Below are 14800 nucleotides of genomic sequence, written 5' to 3'. Positions count from 1 at the left end.
TCCTGCATCTTTTTCTGTGCTCCCTGGTAGCATTCTGTCACTTGTCCACATGTCAGATACATCCCATGAAATACAAGTCTTCACGTTTCAGTAAATGCATGCATCAAGTAGATGACGTCCCATAGGTCTTATGTTCTCGACCATGCCATTTAATCCCCTATGTTTGCCATTTCAATTTTATTTTGAAATTATGGACGGAGAATGAGTTGAAATGCTGATAAAATGTTGGAAGAATAGAAAGTAGCCACTGAGTCCTGGAGTCATCTGAATTACTGCCACCCTCTCTGTTACTGGATGCAGAAAAGAAGACAAATTTATAACACTGATTTTTAAGAAAAGCAGCTCCCTTGCTGCCTGCTCTATCTCCTCTGAGTCATCTTTGCCACAAAGAGAAATGTCTTCCTGAATGATGCATCTTCTTCAAAGGTTGCTCTGCTTCCACACTGGAGCTGATGAGATTTACTGCCTCTTGTGAAACATTGCTGCCATAAACTCAGTCAGTGAAGTTACAGCTCCGATGTAGGAATGCAACCACTCCTATGCAGTTTTAGTCCTGCACTGTCCGGAAATCCCTCCTGGACTCGTCATATTCCAGTAAGTTACCGTCTGCAAGACAGTCCCTTAGTTTTCTGCAGACTTTCAGTTTAGCTAAAACTAGAAGTTTCAATGCAAACATAATGCAACACACTTTTAGCAGAGTATTACGATTGAATCATGACAAATTATTTTTTGTCAAGTGTCTCTTTCTTATTCTTTATATGGAAACTCTTTTTGAAAGAAAGATGTAGTGATTTCTCTGTGCCAATTATTTTAGGAAGATGACAATATTGAAAAAGGTTAAAGGATAAAAATAGCAAAGAAGACAAAAGAGTAGAAGCAGCTATAATACCAACATTTAATGCTAATAAATAACTGTTAAATAATCAAGAATGAAACTTATTTCAACATAAAAAATAAATAAAGAGAAATGGGAACACATTGTCGTTAACATTTTGTTTTTATATGAAGACTATCACTTCAAATTAAAAGGTGTTTGTATTTGAAAGGTAAAAATCAAACGGTCATTAATTTCTGGCGAGCTTTAAATGCAGAAGTTTAGCATCATAATCTCTCCTGTTTTCTTTTCCTCAGCGGAAGAATAAGTGAAGGAGGAAACAAAAACCAAGTTAAGATTTCCAGCCTTGCAGCAACCTGGGCATCTTCATAGTTTTTTGAGGACTCGAGATCAGTTGCTTCATGCGGGGATTTCCTGCTTCGCAGAAAGTCTGGGTTGCGTCTCAACGCTCCGTGGCGGACACGCCCCCAAGGAGCCGCTCCGGGCTGAAGAAGCGCCTCATATCCGCGGAAAGGCGTCGGTGTCATCCAGAGAGAAAAAGAAGCTCAGCGGCAAGTCATGCCATCGTTTTTCTTTGTCACAGCATAAAAACAACAGCTAGTTCCATATCAACCCAGATAAACAGATATAAAGTCGACTTTTCCTGACTCAGAGTAAGTACAACTTGTTTTTGAAAACTGTTTATTTGTAAAGTCTGTTTATTCAGATGTATGCAGAGGTTTTGGCGTCGTGATGTTAATTTCTCAAGAACTACCTCTAATGTCTTGAAACTGAAGCAGCGAAGTTTGTTTTAACATTTACTCATTGCGCCTAGAATGACTAATTGCTTCAGTGTTTTGTCCCACAAATCAACCAAGTTAGTGGTTTCAGCTCATATTGGTCAAATGACTTGGTGGCTGAGGTTTCAGCTTTAACACTGAGGCACATGCTAAACGCTAAAGCATGAAACAAATCTTCACTACCATGCCTGTAGTGAAGCATGGTGGTGGCGTTGTGATGCTCTGGGGCTGCTTTGCTTCTTCTGCCACTGGAATGTTGCAGCATGTGGAGGACAAGATGGATTCAATCATCAAAGTGGGAAAATATCCTGCTCTCTGTGAGGAAGCTGAAATCATTGTTTAGACTGCAGTAGCTATAGCATTTTAAATACTATAATTAGAAAGCAAAGGAACATTTTGTCTTCAAAGCTGATAGAAACCGGAAGATGTGGGTTGCATTTAGGTCTGTGGTCACCCTAATATTGCCTCTGACTCATTGGCATACATTTAAACTATAGGCATAATATGGTATTCCTATAGTTTAGCTAATGCATTTTTTTGCCAAAACAAATCAAGACTCTTTCTCATATAAAACTCTTGTAAGAGTCTTGAACCTTTTTATCCAGTTACTGGAAATTGTCTACTTTACTTTACCTCTCGATTGTCTGTAACAAACAGTCAAATTTTAAAGGTGCATTCAATAACTACACACAGGTTTTCTGTAATGTTTTAAAAAGTAACCTTAAATACTCCCTGATTTTACACACTAATGGTTTTAGCTCTCTTGTAATGTGCAGTCATTTATTTATCATCGTTTTGATCAATTCCTTTAGATAAGTTGTATCTATTTGTTTTATTTAGATGGATAATTCAGGTGTTATTATGCTGTGACAAAACTATAAAGTATGCAGAAAACTAATAAGCTCCATCGAATTTGTGTCCAGACATCACAGCTGTCCTGCAAATCTACAAAAAAGAACAATGGCCCTAAAACTGAATTAAATCTGTCAATAAAATATGTTTTTTCTTGTTATAGAAAAGTACCAGATCGTCTTTATTTCAAGCCATTTAGAGATAGTTTGAAATAGTAATATCAGAAGTTAGCTAAAACTTGTCACTAATACATTCTACTTAACCCATTTCTTGTTTTAATATGTTCTATAGATGTTTATTTAAAATTGTACAGTTTATTTTGTTCAAAAGCTGTTAAAACCAAAAGTTATAAATCTGAACTGGTAGTTGTATTAATTGGTGTCCCACAGGGCTCTATACCGGATCAAATTCTCTTTATTTTCTACAGTAACAACTTGCCTTCTGTCTTTGAACGATATACTTTTTTTTTTTTATCTATACTGTAAAACATTTGAAGGTGGTTTAACTTGAAAATGAAAGTCCACCTGCTGCCTTAAAAAGACAATTTAAATCAACAAGAATCTTTTTTAGTTTTAACTAAGAAATTTAAGTTTATTCAGTTGGCTTCACAACAAGAGATAAGTTGTCTAAACATTGTTTTTTTCAGTTTGCTAATTTTGAATTGTGAGTTTTAACTTAAAGATGCAATTTAAACCAAATAACTATATTGTGCAAGAAAAAACTGTCTTTGCCAAGTTAAAGAGCACAAATTTACTCACAAATTTACTCACATTATCAAGTTAAATCAAGTACACATTTCACTTTAGAATGACTTCAGTTGTTGTTTCAAATTACTTGAACAAAATTTCTGATCTGATAATGAATTTTATTAAACGTCACAGTGAATTATGCTCAAAAACATTCAGTGAGAACAGGACAGAAGTAAACATTTGCCTTCATAGCACAAAGGAGTCAGATCAATGTAACGGACTTCCATCTCAGGATACAGAAACATGCCGCTAAGCATTCTGGGAAATAGTTCCCAATCCTGTCTTTTTCTTCTTCTTTCAGTTTTTCAAAGTGCTGACATAAAAACTCTAGTTTATTCAGCTAAAATTAATAAAAAGCTGACACAATTTGCTGCTAAAGTATATTTTTAGTCTTTCAGTCCCAAAATTGAGTTTTATAAAGGGAGTCACTGAGTTTAAACCTTTTGTTACGGTTTGAACAGTGAGTAAGCAGTGAGCAAACAGTGACTAACTTATGAAACTATGATATTGACCCAGCAGAGATGAACTCATCCAACTTGGTGTTTTCCAATTCTCTCTAAAGAAACAGTTGATGAATGGGGAAAAAATGGAAAATGCACATTGTATGATATTGATATCATACATCAATGTATGATATCAATATCATACATCATTGATATTGAAGCAGAACATTATCTAAATGTATAATTAGAGAACAAAAGACCTATTAAAATTATGCATGTATTGTACAACGGCTCCAAAACTCCCCCATAAAAGTATGTGACAAAGTAATCAGTTGTTTAGAAATGTTTAACACATTTTTTTTATAAAAGATTTATTTTTAAAAGTTTATTTTTGCTAACATTTTGTCACATTCAGTGTTTCAGAGCCAATAGCTACACTTATAAAAACAACCAATTTGATCAACTCAATGTAATTGATGGCAGATTTTCCATCCTGTAAATTGATGCAAGTTGAACTAACTTCAAACATCGAGACAAAGTAACTTAACTGAGTCAGTTAAACATATTTTTTAAAAATTCTTTAAAAGGAAAATAATTTGAATAATTATCACTATAATTATTATATAATCACCGAATATAATTCAGCAATTATAGTAATTACTGAATTCCTATGATTCAATAATTATAGTAATTCAGTAATTACTATAATTGCATATAGTAATTACTATAGTAACTCTATGTAATGCAATTCAGTACTTCTATTTTTTTTAAAAATCAACATCCATGTGACATGGTCAAAATAACCTTAAAATGCTCATAAAAAAAAGTGTTTCTAACATTTAAAACTAACCTCAGTTGTAAAAAGGACACACATTCAGACAAAACTGAAAATAAGTCTTTATACTGAAATATATTCTTTGATGTTGTCCATGTCTGTGGGATGCAAATGTATTTAGAGATGACTAAAGACATTTATTAAGCAATCCAAGTAAATGTACAGATTAGAGCCCACAATTTAGAGATTCAAAAATTAGAGTCTGTGCGTATTTTATAACTTTAAGCTGCATTTTTAAATCAGATTAAAATCGTTAGTGTATATTTTAGCAAGATATAATTGCTAGAATACGTTTAGAAGTCTATAATCTTTGCTTTGCAGCAGTGATAATCTGTAATAAACAATGCAGATCACAACAAAAGTATGACATGCAGTGTGAATAATTAATAGAGTTTGCAAGATGGAAAAACAAAGTGCAATTTTCACATGATATTGAGAAATAGTGCTGGTGTCATGCAGCGCTGTCAAAGAAAATGTTGTGTCATCTAACGGAAATAGTTGTAGCACGGTTCACTTCGTTCTTAATCCTTCCCAGAACGCCTGTTTGGAAGAATCTCCTGAAAGTTTTAACAATTTACGAATGTTTTCACTGAAACAGGTTCCAACAACAAACCGTGATAGAATAAAAATGTTTTGTTTTATAATTTACATTCTTTGGAAAATTTATGTGCATTGTATTCATGCACATTGTAAACTGCATGGGTATATATGAGCAAAATCCCAGAATCTGAGCTTAGCAGAAATTAAATAATTATGGTAAACTAATGCATCGTGCCATCCTGCTACTTTTGTCAATTAATGGAGGAAACAGACAGATTCACTTTTCCTTTTAGAAGAAATTAGATGATTTTCACTCTGTGGTAAAGAACACTTTTCAACTAATTACAGTTTTTTCTGAATGCCACAACCATTTGGAGGTTTTAGTGCTTCCTCTTGTAATTCTGTTTTAGTGCTTCGTATTGTAATTGTTTGATTGTTGATTTTGAATCCCTTAGAGGTTTTATCATAAATCTTGGATATCAGAGAAGCATGCTACAATGATCCTACATTTCTTTAACTACATCAACTTCATCTTTTCTTTCCATTGATTTAATTTTCATTTTACTTATGGTGTGCTTCAAGGGCAAACAAACAAAATATGTGACTTGTATGTAGAATATGCAAGCAGGAGAATTTAAATATGATGTCCAACCAAATATCTATTGTAGAACAAATCTCTTGCAAAGACTATTGCGATTTGATGTATCGCTTTGGTCCGACTTTTATAGTAGATGATCTCTGTCAGAAGTAAATCATATGTTTAACTTTTGAGTAAAATGTCAAAAGTGACAAAAACATGTTTTTGTTGGTGAACCTGTGAATATTCAGCAGCTGCTTCATCCTGTTTTGGGGCATTGCTGAGAGTTTGTGGTGCACCCAATTTGAGAAATAATGAAGAAGTTGTGTTGAAGGAAAAATGTTACTGATGATAGTCATCTCTAAGATACTGTTTTGAGGTTCAGTTCCAGTGAACTCATAGATTGAAAAAGATTAAATGTAGGAAAGTGCACAGTCAGACAGGAAGGTATAAAGCAGGGGTGTCAACCTACAGTCTTTAAGAGCCGCTGCCTGCAGCTTTTAGATACAAAACGCTGGAATGAAATGGCTTAATTACCTTCTCCTTGTGTAGATCAGTTCTCCAGAGCCTTAATGACCTAATTATTCTGTTCAGGTCTGGTGCAACAGAGGCACATCTAAAAGTTGAGGACAGGAGTTTGACACCTGTGGTATTAAGCAGAAATGTGTTTTCTTTGTGTGGTTAGCTGAGTAAAAGAAGAAAGAACAAAAGAAAGTCTGCATCCTATCAATGATGACAAGTGACCAACATATTGTAAGTAAAAGCTTTTCTCTGGCATTCAAAAAGAAGATCAGTGTCATTATGTGCAATTTTCTGTATTTATGGAGTATACCACTGCATTCATATAGATTTGTTTTTATTTTACAGCTGTGACAAACTCCAAAATATTATTTTCTATAAAACAGCTACAGCTGACGTGATTCAAAATAAAGACTCAAACTATTCACATTTCAATTGAAATGAGATAATTAGTGGTGCAAAATTGCTATTAAATTCAAGATTTTGTGAAGTTAAGTTTATTATGTTAATGTTAATAAATCACACAAATATGAAGACACAAAAACTAAAAAGAAATTGAGAAATTAGGCTTGATCATAATAAAAATGAGAAAAGGTTAGAAAGTCAATAGAAATGTTTCTATTCAGATGCAAATGTAAAATTATATATTTATTTCAAACAGAACCCATATTTTTAGTTGTGAGAGCAAAAAGCATTCTAGGAAAAAACAAGGTTTTAATTTATTAGAGCACATCTGCATGATTGAACAGCTCTGGCTCCTTTTGTTTGCACGGCCTTCACTGCTAACCAGAAAGTCACTTTCCTCACTGTCCTCTCAACTTCTTTTTAGAATTTGCTGACTTACTTCACTTTCACATCCTGAGCAAAACCTCAAAATAACTCGAACCCAGTTGCTGTCTTGCTCTCTCGTCGTTGAACTGTTTCATGTTATTCATGTGCTATTTTCTCTCCCTCAGGTAGAAACGATGGGTACAGAGACCAGCTCGACCTTTCTGGATTCGGAGTTTCGCTACATGCTCTTCCCAGTAGTGTACAGCATCATCTTCGTTGTGGGCTTCTTCGCCAATCTTTATGTGCTGTTCGTCCTGCGGTGTCTCCGTGAGGCAAAGGCCATGGGAGAAATACGCATCTACATGACCAACCTGACCATCGCCGACCTCCTTTTTGTTTGTGCACTGCCCTTCTGGATTGGGTACTACAGGCGTAAGGGGGATTGGGTCTTCCAGGATTTCATGTGCCAGCTGGCGGGATCGTTATTTTTCATCAACAATTACGGCACCATCCTGTTCCTGGGAGCGATAAGCCTGAACCGGTACTGGGCGGTCTCTCGGCCTCTGGACGCAGCCTCGTCGGACCACAGGCGCCGTGGGATCATCGTATGCGTCGTAATCTGGGTGTTTACCATTTCATTGTCAATCCCCTACTTCACATCACCAGGTACCAACGACGATGGAAACGTGACTCGATGCTTCGAGGGGTACCACAATCAAACGGAGGATGAAAAGAGGAAAGTGGCAACTACGCATTTCATAATAATTGCCATGTTTTTTGTTGTGTTTTTTCTTGTTGTCGTGTGCAATTCCCTGATTGCCCGAAACCTGCTTTCTCAGAATACACTTCACTCAGAGGCTTTTTCTGACACAATCAAGTCCAACAGGACGCTTACCTCTACGTTCAAAAGGCCCAATAAGGCCAGAGGGGTGAAGAGGAGGGCTCTCCAGCTGCTCCTGGCGGTGGTGGGGGTGTTCGTGTTGTGCTTTATGCCCCACCACATCATCCAGGGCCCCTGGGCGCTGGCCGTGCTGGACATAAAGGAGGGCTGGGGTCACGTAAACTGGAGCCAGGACACACGGCAGGCGCTCAACGACGCCCATCAGATCACTTTGGTTCTGATGGGCCTCAACTGTATCCTGGATCCTGTGGTGTATTTCTTTGCCACGAGGAAGTTCAGGAGGTTCATTGTGGAGCACATCAAAAAGTTATCAAGAGGGGAGGCTTGTTCCCACTCGGCGAACATCCAACTATCCATGGACAGCAGGAACCACAGCCAGAGACTTCAGAGTATCCACCCACAGCCGGAAGAGGAATAACTCCATGATGGACACAAGAACACATGAGAACCGGTGTCACATACTCAACAGGACTTTACTGATTTTGTTTACCTTTCTGTTTTTTTTTTAATGTTTGCAATTTGTCCTTTTTTTATAGTTCCTTCACACCAAGCTTCATTTGACCAAAATCTGTTTTTCTACTTATTTTTTGGACATTTTCATATGATGTTTTGCCTCTGCCTTGTGTCTACTCATACTTTGGTGAAAAATGCAAGCTGATTGTGTTACTTCACTGCCAGGCACTGCACCTTGGACCACATTTGGGTTCGCTAAATGACTCTAGTCATTTAAAACAAACTGTAAAGCAACAATCGGATAACAGAAAATGCTCCTTGAATGTAATAAGCTGCTGTTTATTAATGACTTTTATTTAGACTTGTCGATCAACATATCTTATCTCTCTTTATTTTTTACTATTTTTAATCTTTTTTGTTCTTGTAACAAGCTGCAGGGAATAAACTTCCACTGAAATGGTTCAACCTTGAGTGCAGGCTAAGGTTTTCTACTTCCTTATTTAAGTTGATAGTGTTGTTCTGGTTTTACTATATCTTTTAAAAGCATTAAAACTCCTTGAATTTGTTGCATTATAATCATGAGATGTATTTTATTGGAATGCAGATGGCACAGATTGTTCTTGATTTCAGTCCCCTGTGTGGCAATGGTTTGTAGCAGCAGCTTTCACTCCAACTAGAACATTTGGGACAGAACATGGGACAGATGGTGGGACATCTAATAGACAACAAATACATTTTAAAGATTCACAAATGCTTTAAATAAGAATTTGACTCAACCAGATTTGTCTTTACCTTTCTTTGGAGCGTCCAAAGCGCTCAGTTTATTGCTAGATCTTTCCCAAAAGAACCAGCCCAGACCGGCAATGATGCCAATCAAGAACAAGATAGTAAAGGCAAAGGCTGCTTTTCCTAGCTGCTCTCCTGGGGAAACAAGATGGGGAATCAGATTGTCAACAGAGACAAAAAACTTTAATGGAAATCTGTAAAAAATTGAGTTAATTTCCAGAGAATTGGTGGATCTGTAAATAATGTTCTGGGAACAGGTGAGGGTTCTCTAGAAATCAGAAATCTGACTCAACTGAGAAGATGTTTTGAAATGCATTGTCATCATGCAAAATCAGGTAATAATAGAGAAAAGATTGTTCAAAAAGCAAACAAAAAAACCCAAAACAAAAACAACCGACCTGCTGTTGATATGGAGACGATGTACACAACGTGATTTTGGCTCACACACGCCACACTCCCAGATGTATTTTATTGGAATGCAGATGGCACAGATTGTTCTTGATTTCAGTCCCCTGTGTGGCAATGGTTTGTAGCAGCAGCTTTCACTCCAACTAGAACATTTCTGCTTCTTGCGAAACAGCCTCGAGAATAAAAGCCCCTGAAGAGGAAAAACAGCAGATGGAAATCTAAGAAAGGTGAAAGTAGTTTATGTGGTGCAATGAGGAGGAAGGGGTGACTGAACTCAGGGATTGTTTTAATAAAAATCCTAAAACCTATATCAATGATGCTTATATTCCCTTAAACCAAATGTCGTTTGCTGCGCAATTTATTTATGTAGAGTGTCATTTGTAAGAACAGCTGCACTGTTTGTGAAAAATCTGTAAAATTTGAAAAAGCGACAGTTGCTAGAGAGCGCACTGCAGCAGTTGAAGAATTTTGGTCATTGGATCACATTGTAAAACTGAAAACAGTCAAAAACTTACGTAAAACTTAAATCACGGTTTTAAAAAAACTGTGAAATAATTGTTTGAAGATAGCTGAATGCCTTGTGACTTGTATAAAAGTTAAATTGAGTTTCTAGGTTGATGTAGTGAGCTGTCAAAGTCTTTGCTGTGTTTTATGGAGCTCCAATGAATTTTAATGTTTCATTGGAGCCAAAATTTGCATAAGAGTTTAAAATTTTCAAAAAATATAAATGTTGAAATTACCAAAATATAGCAGAATGCATTCTCCCTTGATTTTTAGGCATGAGTCAATTTTCACATCTTAATTGGATTTCGGTCTGGACTTTGACTAGACCATTCTATCACCTAAAGTACTTTGATCTAAATTATCCATTTTTTGACTGGCTGTAGGTTTAGTGTCATATTTAGTTTCCTTTTGGGATTAATAAAATATTTTTGAATGGTCCAGATTTTTCTCTTCCCTCTGTTGCATTTTGCAGCATTTTGTATCTACCTCCAGCCATCTGGCCATTTCCATCCCCTCGGCATGATACTGCAACCACCACGTTTTGCTTTGGCTACGCTCAGTGTAGGTGGACCAACACATCTGTTTTGCAGTTGTGATGCACTCTTTCCGCTCCTTAACCTATTCTTGGTTTAAATTTCTTCACAACTTCCTCCTTGAGCTGGCTGTGGTTCCTTGGTCTTCATGATCGTGTTTGGTCTCACAGAGCAGCTGGACCTTTTACTAAATTACACTCAGATAGACTTTATTTATTGTACAATGACTTTTATAAGTGTGACTTAAGGCATGCTGTATGCTTCAGAGTTTGTCTCTAAGTATTTTGAAACCATCTCTCATTTCCCACCTGCCAGTGCTATTCATGTTCTGTGGCCTTAATGTGAAAACATGTGAAATGTTTTAAAGGTCATAAACATGTTTGTAAAACATTGTAGATTGGTAACATGCTAATAAAACTGTGCAAATTAACATCACACATGTTGTATTTAGTTGCTGCGTTCTGCAGTATTTCTGTTCTTCCTGGTAATGCAGAAGTTTTCTAAACAGGACATAAAAAAATGCATCTCTAGAAGAAACTAAGAGCCACTGCACCGAATCCCATTGAAAACCTGCTGGTTATTCCACCAAATATTGATTTCTGAGCTCTTCATGAGTTAAAACATTAGTGTTGTTTCTAAATGAACTTGTTTTCCTTGCATTATTTGAGGTCTGAAAGCTCTGCATCTTTTTTGTTATTTTGACCATTCCTAATTTTATTATTATGCTTTATTTTTTTATTTTAATTAGTTAGACCTCTGATCTTACCTGAGGCAGGTGAATAAGATACACAGCCTCCTCTGCAAAGCTTCACATGGTGCTTACTGTGGTTTAAGTCTCAAGCCTTTGACAATATTTTAAAAATCCATTCCTAAACTCTTTTACATGTAAGTGTGGAAAAAAGAAGCAAAAACAGAAGAAATCTGAAAGAAGCAACTTTTTTCAGAGCTCAAGATTGATCATAAACACGACAAACTGTGGCACCATTTAGCCCTTTTTAAGTACTGAAAGGTTTGTGTAGTGATTTTCTGGCCCAAATCCCTAACATACAAAAAAGGTTCATTAAAAATTTTTTTTTAATCATTTGAAATCTTTGTGTGATGTAATATTTAGAGTTAAATTACAGATGTTTCTTAAGTCAAACAAAGAAAGTTAGCTTGAAGATAACTGCACAGCTTACAAATATAAAATATGAAAGATAAAGATTAAGAAGAAATCCCCAAAACATTTTGACAACTTGGACAGAGACCACAGAAAGCTTTCACCGCATTGACATTGCAAAAAAAATATGTAAAAGTAGATTAAATCTAAAACACGGAGGTTCAGACAGCATTGCAGAGATGACCATAGACCAAATCAAACAATTATTTGACTCAACACCCACTCAGTTCACCATTTATGACAGAGAGGAGTAAAACTCTTCCCCTGTGAGGTTGGAAGGGTTGAGGTCACTATACAAGCTGAGTCCCGCTTGTATAGTTCATGTAGACATCCGCATCAGGTTCACTCGTCTGTGGCAAATTCCTGGAGAAAGAAAATGTTTATTAATCTTGTCATGTTGCACATTTTCACCCAGACAGATTCAAGAATGAAACTCACTTCGGGATTACTTCAGGTGGGACAGATGGTGGGACATCTAATAGACAACAAATACATTTTAAAGATTCACAAATGCTTTAAATAAGAATTTGACTCAACCAGATTTGTCTTTACCTTTCTTTGGAGTGTCCAAAGCGCTCAGTTTATTGCTAGATCTTTCCCAAAAGAACCAGCCCAGACCGGCAATGATGCCAATCAAGAACAAGATAGTAAAGGCAAAGGCTGCTTTTCCTAGCTGCTCCTGGGGAAACAAGATGGGGAATCAGATTGTCAACAGAGACAAAAAACTTTAATGGAAATCTGTAAAAAATTGAGTTAATTTCCAGAGAATTGGTGGATCTGTAAATAATGTTCTGGGAACAGGTGAGGGTTCTCTAGAAATCAGAAATCTGACTCAACTGAGAAGATGTTTTGAAATGCATTGTCATCATGCAAAATCAGGTAATAATAGAGAAAAGATTGTTCTAGCAAACAAAAAAACCCAAACAAAAAAACAACCGACCTGCTGTTGATATGGAGACGATGTACACAACGTGATTTTGGCTCACACACGCCACACTCCCAGCATTGCGGATTTCACACCTGTACATCCCAGTTTGTTTGGGCTCGGTGAGAACCAGTACATGACCTGAACCCACATTTTCCCAGCTCTCATTTTGAAGATGAGACCTGGACCAGCTTATGTTTTGTGATGGGATTATTGTTTGACAGCGTAGCTCGACTGTTTGACCTGCAGCAACTGGGTAATCTGGTGTGGCCACAAGATGCGGGCAATTCAGTGGTATATTTGTTTTCGGTGGTATTTCTGTGGTGGAAAGATGCAAAAGAAGATAAGAAATATCAAAAAATTTCTTACAAATATTATAGCAAAGCAGTGTTTTTTTTTGTTTGTCGCTTTTAGTTTTACTACATACAGTTTAGAGATTCATGATCTGTCATAATCTTATTTTAGAATGAATATTTCACACATATATGGTAACTGCACTGCATCATTTTCCTATATAATCTTTAACTAGCACTATGTTTAATAGGTCTTAATGGAAAATATCAGACAACATGAAGAGTCTATTCAGGTCTAGATCAAGAGATTATGGTGACAAGTCGGGTTTTCTCTTTATTAACACTTTCTTCATATGCTTAAACAAACTAAAACAAATCTATCTTGTGTTTTCTGGTTCTGAAGGTGATCATACTGAAAACAGAAATCTCAGGAAGAGATGTCGGGACGAATTCTCCAATCAGCTGACACCCAATACAGCCGAAACAAGAATAAATCTGGCTGTTTATTAGACTGAATAAGTTTCAAAAACATCAACAATATAACTCTCCTTTTCAAAGATGTTCCAATAGGAAGTAATAGTAGCTAATAACTTCACAATATATTACAAATTTATTGTTATTAGGGTAATTGTATGCAATATAAATTAAAAAAAGAACTGTTTTGTTTGAGAAAAATAGCAAATAATCGATGTTTATATTGACAATTAGAAAAGTACAAAAAAGTTGTTTCTATGCCAAAACAGTAAATATGGTCACGCAAAACCATGCTGTTGTCTGTGATGAGGTCAAAGCAGAAGTATGCTAACACTGTTTAGTGAAGTTGATTTAATTATTGATTTATTGCACCATATCATCACTACAACTTCCAACATTATTGCATGTTTTATTAATATTGCCCAGCCTGGTTAATAAATCATATTTAAAGTCAACTCCGGTTATCTTAAAGCTTTCTGACTCACAATTCATTACCTATGCTAATGGCAATTCATTAAGCTACTGCTAACTGCTAAGCTACTGCTAAGCTACTGCTAAGCTACTGCTAGCGTCTTGAATGAAGCAATACAGAGCTGCTGACAGCAATACTTGTGCCCTTTCATTTTCTCCCAGCTGCGTCGCTTCATTTTATTTCTGCTTACAACGTTTTGAAGAAAGTTGTAGTTTGCACAAATAAGTTTAGGAAACTGGAAACTTCCAGAAGTATTCAGGATTTATATTAATAAAAATATGTGCTAAAAGCACACAATTTTCAGAAATTAAATTTTTTCTCTTCAAACTTAAGCATTATTCTACGCCCAGTTTTCTTTTGCCCCAAAACAGATTCCATATTTTTTTCATTTGTCCATAAAAGGTGAACAATCTAGGCCTACGAATCAAATGTTTAAACTTCAGCTTTACCTTTACAAAGCTAACTCTGTCTTTTAAATCAACAAAGAAAAATCCAGGTGTGTATTACCTTTTGTCGAAGTCATCGGGTGGGGTGCAGTTGTGGATGAATTAGAAGGCAGGGATTTCACTGCAGACATTTCAAAAAAGAGATTTTAAAAACCATCAGAAACAGCTGCTCTCACTTTCTGCCCTGGGACATTTTACTTACCTGTGCTTGCACACAGGGACAAAACAAGAAAGCAAAGAAACATGTTGTATGTGGTGAATCTCCTCCTGTTACGTCTGTGTGTGATTCTCAAAGCTAATTTATTGTTCAACTCCAAACTCAGGAGGAAGTATGAGACATGGAAACTGTAGGAACAGAAGTCTCAACTTCCCTTCATAAAAAATGTACAAAACAATGCAATGATTGATCACACAAGCTTCTACAAAGGGAGAAAAAAAGAAACGTAGCACGCTTTGTTTTCCACAGCATCAGCACAGAAAGTCAGCAGAGGTTTTATAAAACATGATTTGGTTGGAAAAAAGTTTCTAACATTTAAAATCTGCCAC

The 14800-nt window shown here is 36.2% G+C and overlaps 2 protein-coding genes across 2 annotated transcripts; one reads left to right on the top strand and one right to left on the bottom strand.

Annotated features, from left to right (window-relative positions):
• Positions 1–1085: 1085 nt before the first annotated feature.
• ptafr (platelet-activating factor receptor) lies at positions 1086–9009 on the top strand. Its single transcript, XM_055053329.1, has 3 exons — positions 1086–1488; positions 6296–6363; positions 7086–9009. Exons 2-3 carry the CDS (start codon positions 6340–6342, stop codon positions 8217–8219), a joined length of 1158 nt encoding a protein of 385 aa, XP_054909304.1. The 5' UTR covers positions 1086–1488; positions 6296–6339; the 3' UTR covers positions 8220–9009.
• A 2857-nt stretch (positions 9010–11866) lies between these two features.
• LOC129374659 (uncharacterized) lies at positions 11867–14560 on the bottom strand. The gene is made up of 6 exons (XM_055053177.1): positions 14457–14560; positions 14316–14375; positions 12589–12887; positions 12197–12323; positions 12083–12119; positions 11867–12007 (listed from the first exon to the last, which is right to left on the bottom strand). The coding sequence occupies exons 1-6, from the start codon at positions 14497–14499 to the stop codon at positions 11935–11937; spliced, it is 639 nt and encodes a 212-aa protein (XP_054909152.1). The 5' UTR covers positions 14500–14560; the 3' UTR covers positions 11867–11934.
• Positions 14561–14800: the final 240 nt, after the last annotated feature.

This window comes from Poeciliopsis prolifica, unplaced genomic scaffold (genome assembly GCF_027474105.1).
Source record: "Poeciliopsis prolifica strain line A6 unplaced genomic scaffold, Auburn_PproV2 SCAFFOLD037, whole genome shotgun sequence".
Taxonomy (NCBI): Eukaryota; Metazoa; Chordata; class Actinopteri; order Cyprinodontiformes; family Poeciliidae; genus Poeciliopsis; species Poeciliopsis prolifica.
This window is presented reverse-complemented; position numbering and strand designations above follow the sequence as displayed.

Bases quoted from the DNA above. Each gene is read 5' to 3' on its own strand.
- ptafr (XM_055053329.1), top strand. From the start codon at position 6,340: ATGATGACAAGTGACCAACATATT. The intron at 6,364-7,085 runs GTAAGTAAAAGC...TCTCTCCCTCAG, and splicing joins TGACAAGTGACCAACATATT to GTAGAAACGATGGGTACAGA.
- LOC129374659 (XM_055053177.1), bottom strand. From the start codon at position 14,499: ATGTTTCTTTGCTTTCTTGTTTTGTCCCTGTGTGCAAGCACAG. The intron at 14,376-14,456 runs GTAAGTAAAATG...AAATGTCTGCAG, and splicing joins GTCCCTGTGTGCAAGCACAG to TGAAATCCCTGCCTTCTAAT. The intron at 12,888-14,315 runs GTAATACACACC...TTTCCACCACAG, and splicing joins CCCGATGACTTCGACAAAAG to AAATACCACCGAAAACAAAT.